An 11,698-nucleotide genomic window follows, 5' to 3' on the forward strand; every position below is an offset into this window, starting at 1 on the left:
TACGGTCCCATTCGGGCCTGGGCCCGTCATTCCATTCTCGCATTCGTTGCATGAATTCCTCGCACAAACTCAATATTGGAGTTATACATCCATCTTAGAGCTTCAAACAGGACTGGACACCTCACAGTATTTGTGTGAGTTACCTAGGAAGAAGAAGCCAAGCTCAAAGCTGCCACCTTTGGAAACCAATGTCTGGTTCCCAGAGAGAGACTGACCTGGAGAGATTGTATCCACTGCCAATGAGGAATGGATATCGCTATTGAGGGTTAAGTAGATGAAGGCGTTAATCAGCAAGAAGCAACATCTGGTAACATGGCCGTCATCCATTTTCTAAGGGGAAGCGATTGGAAAAGGTAATGCAAAGATAAATGCCGCACTGCAATCCCCTATTCACATGGCGTGGAGAGAAATATATCCCCCTATATCCCCCTCATCGAACAAAGATTCTCGTGGTCATCGGTCTTTTTGTTCTAGATGATGGTTGATCGAGGCAATGACCAATTTACCCTCGAACTATTTATTTATTTATTTATTTTGACAAAGTGGATAAACCACGTTTATTATAAAGTTTATCAGTTACATGCCAAGATGACAACAAACAGCGTCAACAGCGACACATGTAACTAAAGTCTGAAATGACCACATAACCAAAACAGAAACAAGCGAACAACATAGTCCACTAGAAGTGGAGCAACGAGATACAAAAGAAAACAAAAACACCTAAGGGAAAATAGAGAGCTCCCTAGGAGGCATCAGGGACTTCGCGAATCTAGCCCGTACTAAGCTCGATCTTCCTAGGTGGCACGGCTCACCCCACCTGGGTCAGAAAACTCCAGGCTTCTCTTGACAGCATTTGCCTTGGAACTATTAACATGCATTCTTTTTTTTTTAATATATATATATATATATACACAAACCCCAATAGTATTAAAAGAAAGACATATAGTACACGCTAAAAAAGAATTGGCCCTCACGATAATTTTGTAAAATTGATCGGTTACTTACAGTTTAGTTTTTCTGCACTTTTTGACTCGGTACAAATCTTTTTGGTGCCCTCCATTCCTTTGATTAGGCGCACCCTCTCTTTCGCGTAGTCTTTGCACGAAAACCAGTGATGTTGACGCTTCCAAGAGTGACGAGGATCCACACCTTTAGCAGCATTTCACCTTGATCCATCGCACCCCCTTTGGCTGGGGGTTCTTTCCAAGTTTCATGTGTTTTTTGTTTGTGGTTAATTAGGCGGTTGAGCTCTATTTATTTGCTCTTTCTCCTCTTTTATCTTGTATTTTCCATTTTTGTTTGGTGGGAATTTCCCCTGTCGGTGTTGTTTTTTCTATTTCCTGCTGGTGTACTCTTGGTGAGCTGGGCGTTTTTGTTGTATTGGGGCTCATGTATCTTTTTATTTTTAATGCTATCATGGTGTAGTTCGTCCACTTTTTTTTTAAAAAAAAGGAACGTTAAAAGAAGTACACAAGACAGAAATACAAGACCAACAGAAGAACAAGACAGTGAATAAAAGTTCACTAGTGGTGGAGCTAGAAACAAACTAAACAAACAAATCTAAAGCTCTTGCTATGACGTGAGTATCTCTAAAAGAGCTCAAGAAATAAAACATGACAAATGGCACTTGCTGACAAGCTAGCAAGCTCAATCAGGTAACCCTCAGGACTACTAATTAAAGTCACGCTCCTAGATATTGCAAAATCCAGGCTTTTCTTAATAATACTAGTCAATTCTTCCATCTTTAGCCTTTTAACTCCGAGGATGAAGAAAACCCCAAACAAATAGTGTTAGTAATTTTAGTAATCAGAAAAATATGAGAAATAAAAGATGAATCAGATATGCGCCTATTTCTTTTGAGCCAAATTTGCCAAAGGTTAGCTTTAGAAAGAACATCCCAAGTTTCCTAATGAGTTTCCTAGGTTACACTCTCCACGGTCCCCACATATTAGCGATGGACAGTGGAAGTGGAATCTGATTACGACACTATAAAAAAAGTGTTTCCAAAATGAGCATTGTAAATTGGCAGCGAAGAAATAAGTGGTCCATTGATTCAATAGTTGCACAACACAACACAACAAGTGGTAATTGGAAGTATGCTACATTTTTGTTGCATAAGATTCTCCAAAGTGAGAATCTTATTGTGTCAAGCTAACCAGGTGAAAGATTTAACCTTCCTTGGATAGATTCCTATATAGATTGCCTGACTAGATGGGTATTGAGTACCTCCATCGCTCAAGAAGTTATAAAAGGATTTGACAGAACATAGTCTGCTCGAGGTAAGACTCTAACATTTGTGATCCTTAGAATCGCTGCTTAGATGAATAAGAGTGTTATTTATAGTGTAGTCTATTTCCCTTAAGGTCTTGCTTGGGAGGAGGTTTTTGGGGGTTTTGTAAGATAGGGTTATTGATCAGCCCATGTTTGGATCCAATGTATAATTAAATAAGGTTTAGTGTTAAGTATATATGACAAAATGCGTAAAAAAATGATACATCTATCTACATAGCAAAATGCATAATAAAATAGATTATTTTAATCAAAGATTACATTGTCACACTATTTTGTATTGAAAACATTTGTTATGTTGAATAAAATTTCTTTGACATTTTGCTCTCAGCCTCTTCTACCAATAAGTCTTGATTCCGTCCCTGGTGCCATATGAAGTCACGACAAATCATATCTATTGCTTTACTAATCCAAGTAGGGGACTTATAGATTGGCATCCAATATATGTGAATAGAGGTGAGAACTGAGTTAACTAAAGTGAGTCTTCCTCTAAAGGATAGGAGTGAGGTTTTTCACGCTAGGAATCTTTGAGTGAATTTATGGATTAGAGTTTCCTAGTTTTGATGCCTAGGCAAGTTAATACATCCATACGAGATTGTTAAGCCAACGTAAGCTTATCATCTTTGCGAAAAATAAACATCAAGATCGAAAGTTTAACATAGTGTTTTAAAATTTTTAGTTTATATTTATAATAAAAAGATGACAATATTCAAATATATATAGTATTTATTTTATATAAATATGCAAAATAAGAGGGTTGTTTGAGAAAAAAACGAATTACAATTTTCCCGCCATAAAGCCATCCTAGAGAGTAAAAACTAAAAAGAGCTTTGTGAAAAGAGAGGAAAACTAGGGCACGACCTCGGAGCTCCGTCAATGGAGAAGGGCTTGGTCTCCATAGATCGATGGGTGAAAGGGAGCCAGGCTTACTTTCTCACTCACCTCCATGCTGACCATACCAGAGGCCTCTCTCCGCTATGGACCCTCGGGCCCCTCTTCTGCTCTCCCATCACCGCCCGCCTCCTCCCCTCTCGCTTCCCCGGGCTTGATTCCTCCTTGATTCGGGTTCTGGAGATTGGTCTCACCCACTCCATCACTTTGATCTCTAAATGCTCTGGATCCGAGGTCCATATTCTTGTCACCCCAATCGACGCTAATCACTGCCCCGGTTTGTTCCCTTTGATCTTAATCTTTTGTTTCTCTTTCTCTTTGTCAGTCGCTTCTTGGAATTTGTTAGTGAGAAATTAAGGTTTTTTGGGCGATTTATGTATGCGTGTCAGTTGATGAAGATGGAGTCTGTTGGATGTTTCTGTTATTCAGAGTTTCTTACTTGAAAAATCTCTTTTCATCTAATTGATTTTATAGTTGCACAATGTTGATAATCAGCTAATATTTGCGCATTTACTTTTTAGACGTTTACGCAAATTTTTACTGGAAGTCGTGCATACAACAAACTTATTCTTTATTTGACACTAGTAATTCTTCAAGGCTTCCAACATTGGCTCTCACTTTGAAGTCAAAATCATTTCTTGTCAAGTTAAATTAAGTACTACTATTGTTGGTACTAGAACACTTTTTGCTCCTGCAAAAAGGAATTATGAGAAAACATTGTATTCATTACTTGTTTTCTTCAAATTTTAATTGAATGTTGCGCTGTTTTCTTCTCCAAATCTATATGTTCAATTTGATTGGCTAGATATACTATTGAACTGGAAATTTTGGATCTTGGTCAGGTGCAGTGATGTACTTGTTCCGTGGTGAATTTGGAACTGTGTTACATACTGGGGATTTTCGATGGGAATTGGACTCTGAAAGGGCACAACTGGCTAGGAGAAACCTTCTTGATGCTCTGGGAGGTGAAAGAGTAGATTTGCTTTACTTGGACAACACTTACTGTCATCCATTCTTTTCATTTCCTACTCGAGAAGTTGCCGCCCAACAGGTAATCAAATGCTTTTTCTTATTGTCATGGTTAACATGTGGAGATGCTTGTTGCTTTCGATATATACTTTGTTCTGCATTATGTACATTTTGTCTTGTCAGTGTGTCAGTTTTTGTGTTTTTTCTACTTTCCAGAAGTTTAACCTCCTGGTATGATTTGTATTGTATACTCAGGAAGTTTCTCCCTTTTGTTCTTATGTTTCCTGGGCTTGTTGTAATGATTTGTTGAGAAAGTATTTCTCTAAGAATAATTGCTTGTTTGAGTTATTATTTTTATATTTTTGGCCTTGTTGTAATGATTTGTTGTAGAAGTATTTCTCTGAGGATAATTGCATGTTTGAATTATAGGTAGTTGATTTTATAAAGCAGCATCCCAATGATGAAATCATAATTGCTGTTGACAACCTGGGGAAAGAAAACTTATTGGTTTATATTTCACAAGCTTTGGGCGTAAAGGTAATCTACCTTATTCTACTCTTTTAAATGCAGATTCCCTACTTAGTCTAGTTCCAAAAAATTCAAGTTCTTTGTTACCCCTCAAATTTCTCCATGAGAACTAATTGTGCATGTTCCTTGATAACATTGATTGCTGTGCCAAATTTGCTATCTTTCCCTCTATCTGCTGAGAACAAGTGGATGTAAATGTAATTGATTGATGGTCTCTCTTTTTTATTTACACCTGCATCAGGTTGTTTTATTGCTTGAGGTTAATAATACACATGGTCATTAATTTTTGATCTTCCTGCAAGATATGGGTATGGCCAGAGCGCTTGAAGACCATGCACATTCTTGGGTTGGATGATATTTTTACAACAGATACCAGTCTAACCAGGGTCCGAGCTGTTCCTAGGTATAGTTTTACATTAGATACACTTGAGGGACTGAACACTATATGCCCCACCATAGGTATCATGCCTTCTGGTCTTACATGGGGTTCTCTAGCTTTTGAGAAGGATATTGGATATGTTGGTCTGTCAGAATCAGAAGGTCATAGCGGTGAGAAAAGTAAGAACAATAGGAAAAGATCTACAAATGGAAATATAAAATTGGCTGGAGATCAGATAAAACCTCCTTGGAAGTTCCAAGAGTATTCATATTCATTTCCATATTCTGACCATGCATGCTTCAGTGAGATACAGGAGCTTATGAGGACTGTGCTGCCCAAAAACGTGTTTGGTATTGTGTCTGCGTCCTCTTTCGATATCCATCCTTGTCACCACTTTGATAATCTCAACTGTGAATTATGTACAGTCTCTGGAAGTGAGATCAGCACAAAAGTCAGAGGGAATCATCTGGATGCTTCTTTCCGCAATAAACTTAACAGGAGAGCTGTTTTGCATCAGAATTTGAACAGATCAAATGTGAAATGTGGAAGACATCTTCAACCTTCTGCCTCCAAAACTAATAGAAACGAAGGTTGCACTGAGAAAGGGTAGCATGAGGCATAGACATTGTGGAAAATGTTGACAGTAAAAGAATCTGAGTTGAATGATGAAATTGTCTAACTTGTGATGTAATTATCACAGGCACCTTACAAAGTTAGAAGTGTTGCATTCAAAATTAGTCATGCTTTTTGGACAACCAATTTTTTGAACTTTGGCCCTTTTGTTCATCCTTCTTTACTCTTAAATATATATAGTGAAGTGGTTACAGATGCCACAATATGTGACTTTGACTTTTCAATTTCATAACTACAGTTTCTCGCCTTGTATATAGTGAACAATCATAGGTACCTTAGTCTTCAAACTATGATCTCTTATTTGTTCAACATGTTCTTTTACACACAATCACGCAGTAAGGAGGTTTTCCGTTAGCTTATTTCTTTTCATCGCTTAAATTGATTCCATGAATTTTTCAAGTTAAAAAAAAAAGAAGAAAAAGTCAATTCATTGGGTTTTCTTCTATAATATCATTAGAGCTATTATCCTTCTCTAGGTGTTCGACTTTGATGTGGCAAATGTGTACCTACTACCAGGTGATCACTGAAGTTGAATGTCAGCTCATCTAATACTAAACAAACAGGAAGGAATATAGTATTGATATCTACAGGTATTTCTTAAATTCTGGAAAATTTGTCTTTCAACTGTTCTTCGGCTTCCCAGAAATTTATACTGATTGATGCTCCTTCATGTCTATGAAAGAGATTTTGGTACCAGGATCACCATGGATTGGTCTGCCCTCAGATTGTTGCTTCTCTCCTGCCTCTACTGCTGTTTCTCCTTCATTCTTAATGGTCACCCCTCTATTGCATCTGATACTCTGTCTCTTGGACAGTCTCTCTCAGGAAACCAAACCATTGTCTCCCAAGGTGCCATTTTTGAACTTGGTTTCTTCAAGCCAGGTAAGTCTCAGAATTCCTACATAGGCAATGGGTACAAAAAGAGACCTGAAAAAACAGCAGTTTGGGTAGCTAACAGAGATAAACCTGTGTCTGATTCCTTGTTGGCTGAGCTGAAAATATAGGAAGATGGAAACTCGGACCTTTTTAACAAATTCAAATTTCAGTTTGGTCTACTAATGCTACTTCCATTGCTTCAAAATCAACCATTGCTGTGCTGCTTGACTCTGGAAATTTTATTCTAAGGGATTTGTTGAACTCATCGATTGTATATTGGCAGAGTTTTGATCATCCAACAGATACATGGCTTCCAGGACAGTGGCTTGGCTAGAACAGGATCACAAAGGAATACATGACACTCGCTTAATGGAGAAGTCCATATGATCCTTCACCTTGGCCTCATTCTTTTGGTGTGGACATTAGAGGAAAGAATCAAATGGTTCAGTCCTGGAATGGCTCAGAGATTTACTGGACCTGTGGCAAATGGAATGGTCAGTTCTTCAGCTTATTACCTGGAATGACTGCAAGCGATCTCTATCAATATGCCTTTGTGGAGAGTGAGATACATCATTTACACTCTCTGACACAAGTTTCCTCACAAGATCAGTTGCTGATGTATCAGGGAAGATGTTGCAGTGGGCATGGCTGAACAATAGTGCAGTATGGTCATGGGTTTGGTCTCAACCAAGAATGCCATGTGATGTTCACTCTATCTGTGGAGTTTTCAGTGTTTGTGATGATGATCGAGCTCAGTTGTGTGGATGCCTGCAAGGTTTCAAACCTTCTCCTCAGAATGACTGGGACTTAAACTACTTAAATGGAGGATGTGTGAGGAAAACTGCTCTTCAGTGTGGCAGCCAAGGAGAGATGGACAGGTTTATTAAATTTGCTAGTACTTGGCTGCCAAGACATTCAAAAGCAGTAGTAACTGAGAGTGCTGAAGGCTGCAAATCAGCTTGCTTGACCAATTGTTCTTGTACTGCTTACACTTACGGTGGCGGTTTGTGTTCTATTTGGGTTGGAGATCTCAATAATATTCGGCAAGCATCATCTAGTAAGAGTTAAGAGGTTTTTATTTATCTTAGGCTTGCTGCTCCTGAGTTTCTGGCTCAGCACAGCAGTAAAAAAATGACCACCAGTGTTATGATTGGTATAGTTGGAGGATTCATCATCTTCTTAGTCTTTGCTTTTGTCTTGACCAAGAGATTCTGTGAAAGAGGGGATCATGGATTCTCTCATGGGTTGGTGTCATTCAAATACAGAGAACTAAAGAAGTTAACCAAGAACTTCTCAGAAAGAATAGGGAGTGGTGGTTTTAGTTCTTTCTTCAAGGGATCATTGCCTGACTTGACTTTGGTTGCTGTGAAAAAACTCTAGGGCTTTCAGAAAGGAGAGAAACAATTCTGAGCAGAAGTTGGCACAATTGGAATAATCCAGCATGTGAATTTGATTCATCTTTGTGGCTTCTGCTGCGAAACTGTCAAGAGATTATTGGTTTATGAGTTCATGGGAAATGGTTCTTTAGATTCTCTGCTCTTTCAGAACAGAACAATGGTTTTGAACTGGAGGATGGAATACCAGATTGCTTTTGGCACTGCAAGGGGCTTGGCCTATCTGCATGAAAAATGTAGAGATTGCATAATTCACTGTGACATCAAACCAGAGAACATACTTCTGGATGAAAACTTCTGTCCTAAGGTGGCAGAGTTTGTTTTGGCAAAGCTCATGGGGCGAGATATCAGCCGAATTTTGCCAACAATTAGAGGAACAGTAGGTTATATTGCTTCAGAATGGATATCAGGCCTTCCAATAACACCAAAAGCTGATGTTTATAGCTTTGAGCAAGAGCTTACAAGGGCTTGTAGGGTAGCTTGTTGGTGCATTCAAGACATGGATGCTCAGAGACCGTCAATGAACCAGGTAATTCAAATGCTGGAGGGCATTCTGGAGGTGACTGTGCCTCCAATTCCATACTCTCTTCATTAGCTTCTAGAAGAATAGTTTCAAAGAGAAGTGCTCCCGAAGAAGTTTTCAATGTTCTTAAACGCCAATCCAAAAACGCTATTCCAGAGCTCAAACTTACGGATGTATGCAATGTGTAGTGTCTGAATAAATGTTACAAGTTTCATAAATTTTTGTTCAATGAGCAATACTAGCTTCAGTTTTTCAAGGATCCTCTACTATGATGTACTTTGGTAAATGTTTGGTGTTTCCAGGTTTTTTAAGAGAAAAAAAAAAATTTGTTGTTGTAGCTTCTAAGCAATCCTTTGATCGAGTTTTTTGCTTCTTTGCTGCCTGAAGGAATTGGCATAAGTAATGTCGCTCTCATTTATTTATTTATTTATTCGAACAAATAATCAGTCATTTTAAATATATTAGAAAGATAACAAATACTAATACAGAGAGTTAGAAAGAACTAAGGACATACATAATTAACGATTGAAGTCACTGACCGCCTAGATAATTATATAATTTAACAATTATCTATTGAAGTTACTTGACCGTCAAGATAATTTGAAAAAGTGGATATACTCGCATCATAAATAAAAAAAGAGAAACAAAGTACAACAGCAGTCCACAGGTAGTGGAACAACATTACCAAAATAACAACAAACAGAACATCAAAAAAAGGAGGAACAACGGGTTTTCTCCTGACCCACAGAACGAAAAAGGCACCTAATTACCTCTCTCCACCATCTTGATTCTCCTCAGTCGTAGGAGTAGCCTCCGCCCCCTCAAACTGAGGTCCAGTGAACTCTAAGCTACGGCGAATGGAGGAGATAGAGTCATCCAGCGTCGATCTCAACCCCTCTGGAGCTGCAGAGAACCAAGATAAAATGGAGTGTTCAGTCATCATTAAAATAGCCAACGGATTCACATATTTATCAGAAAAAATAACATCGTTTCTCGCGAGCCAAATAGACCACAAGAAAGCTTTGACCACCCGTCCCCAATCACCCCGTAATCGAGGTGCGAGGCGATCCTCAGACCCCCCATAAAAGTGCCAAAGAATTAGGAAGAGGTGGTAACTGGATGATCCTACTAAGTTGCAGACCAAACATCCGAGTGAGAATTGACATTGGAGGAGCAGATGATCCACAGTTTACGAGGGCAGATGACAAAAGAACACAAGTGTCGGTCGAAGTCCATGTACACCTACGCTAGCCGATTAACAAGGGTAAGGATTTTTATTCTTCCAAGCCAACCCGATTGAAAAATATTGACCTTCCTTGGGCAAGGGCCTTTCCAAAAGAATTTAGCTATCGGGCATCGGAGACCCCCATCATTAAAGAGCGATCGTAGAAAGATTTAGCGAAAAGGAGCCATTTGCGTCAGACTCCGATCCTCACATCCAAATCAATCCCGAGCGAGTTCGAGCATAGCAAGGGAGCTCGCAGGAATCAGGATCATCAGAGAACGGTTGATGTTCGAGTAAATGAAGCAGTTCAAACACAGTCTCATTCTGCGTTGGAGATGACAAAAATTTATCCAGCCAAAGCAGCATGGGAGCATGACCATTGAGCCAACGGTCTTTCCAAAACAATGTTTCCTTACCCGTAATAACTTTAACCCTGACACACCCACTGAATCATGATTAGACATTTTGGAACCCCGACCAAAAAGAAAGAAATTCTGCCTCTAGATTGGACGAACAAGTTCCAGGATGGCTTATTATAATTGAATTGAAGCACCTTCGCACAACCCCAGTTCGAGTCGGTCAGTAATTTCCATCTCCATTTGCCCAATAGGGCCAAATTAAAGGCGGAGAGGTCCAAGATACCCCAACCCCTTTGCTCCTTTGAACGACAAATATTCTTCCACGCAACAAGGTGACATCTAGGAGATTCAATGTCGGGGCCCGACCATAAGAAATCCCGACGAATCCGGTCAATATCTTTAATGACCCAATTGGGGAGGTGAAACATGAACATCTAGTACGTCGGCACTGAGGACAGAACCGAGTTAAGAAGAGTAAGCCTGCCTCCAAGATAATTAGATTATTTGACAATTTTTTATTATTATTATTATTATTATTTTTTTACACACAATCACTGACCGCCAAGATAATTAGGATATTTGATAATTAAAAAAAACTGGAAATAGAAAGACAAGACTAAAAAACAAGAAAACCGTCAAAGAAAATCATTGGCCACAAACGTATGAATTGTAATAACTCACGGAACCATAAACTTCATTGATCAGACCTGCATTAATTAAATGCCCCATGACCGACTTGGTCAGGTCAAGTCTTTGCTTTACTTCATCATCGGTCTCTCTAGGATTTATAGTCTAAGCAATGAACAAATGCTGAACAGAAATGGCTACCAGAAGCAACACATTCTTCCCTGTTGATGCCTTGTGGCTCTTCATGCTCTCGTTCTTCCTCACTGTCAAGCTCTCCCTTGCAGGTGATACCATCTTTCCTGGGGAATCTTTATCTGGTGGGAAGACTTTAATCTCCCTTGCAGGATCCAGCTCACTCTCCCCTGAAGGTACCAACCCCCAACCTCTTTCAATTTCTGATTGGTCAGATGTTCAATTAGATAAATTCTGCTCTGCTTGTGGTATTGTTTTAGTTGATTTAAATGGGCATAAAGAAGAATGTCTTGCTATGATTCATAACTCTGATTGTAGCATTGTGGCTCCTGTCAGGAGCCCAGCTATCGCATCCTAAGTGGATGCTTCGGCCATGTTAGTTGTTTTTATGAATTTAAATATCATTTCTTGGAATGTGAGGGGGCTCGGTAGGCCTTCCAAAAAATTCTTAATAAAGGGATTTTTCTTAACTTGCACCGAGTTAAGGTTTGTTGTTTTCGGGGAGACAAAGTTATCCGAAATTTCCAACCTTCACTGGAGGAAAAATTGGCGGATCTAAGCTAGATCATTTTACGCTTCTCACACCGCCAATGGTACCTCGGGAGGCATGGTCATAGGTTGGAGCAAGTAGTCTTAGGAAAGGGAGGGTTGTCTCCGTGAGGGTCTTTTTTTGCCTTCGAGTGGAATTTACCAACCTTTGTGATCATTCTACTTGGTTGTGCACTCTGCGGTTTATGGGCCAAACCTAAGGCACCTCAAACCTTATTTCGGAGGAATTAAGGAATTGTCACACTGATATGCCTTGGGTTATCT

General features: G+C 39.3%; 1 protein-coding gene and 1 pseudogene across 1 annotated transcript; both read left to right on the forward strand.

Moving 5' to 3' along the window:
* The first annotated feature begins 3,131 nt into the window (after positions 1-3,131).
* Positions 3,132-5,752, forward strand: LOC120277866 (5' exonuclease Apollo-like). Its single transcript, XM_039284712.1, has 4 exons — positions 3,132-3,457; positions 4,023-4,231; positions 4,579-4,686; positions 4,980-5,752. The coding sequence occupies exons 1-4, from the start codon at positions 3,166-3,168 to the stop codon at positions 5,664-5,666; spliced, it is 1,296 nt and encodes a 431-aa protein (XP_039140646.1). The 5' UTR covers positions 3,132-3,165; the 3' UTR covers positions 5,667-5,752.
* Positions 5,753-5,941: 189 nt separating this feature from the next.
* On the forward strand, positions 5,942-8,576 carry LOC120276948 (annotated as a pseudogene).
* Positions 8,577-11,698: the final 3,122 nt, after the last annotated feature.

This window comes from Dioscorea cayenensis, chromosome 15 (assembly GCF_009730915.1).
Source record: "Dioscorea cayenensis subsp. rotundata cultivar TDr96_F1 chromosome 15, TDr96_F1_v2_PseudoChromosome.rev07_lg8_w22 25.fasta, whole genome shotgun sequence".
Taxonomy (NCBI): domain Eukaryota; kingdom Viridiplantae; phylum Streptophyta; class Magnoliopsida; order Dioscoreales; family Dioscoreaceae; genus Dioscorea; species Dioscorea cayenensis.

Excerpts from the sequence above, each read along its gene's own strand:
- LOC120277866 (XM_039284712.1), top strand. The coding sequence starts at position 3,166 with ATGGAGAAGGGCTTGGTCTCCATAGATCGATGGGTGAAAGGGAGCCAG. Across the intron at positions 3,458-4,022 it reads CGACGCTAATCACTGCCCCG|GTGCAGTGATGTACTTGTTC; the intron begins GTTTGTTCCCTT and ends GATCTTGGTCAG. Across the intron at positions 4,232-4,578 it reads GAGAAGTTGCCGCCCAACAG|GTAGTTGATTTTATAAAGCA; the intron begins GTAATCAAATGC and ends TTTGAATTATAG.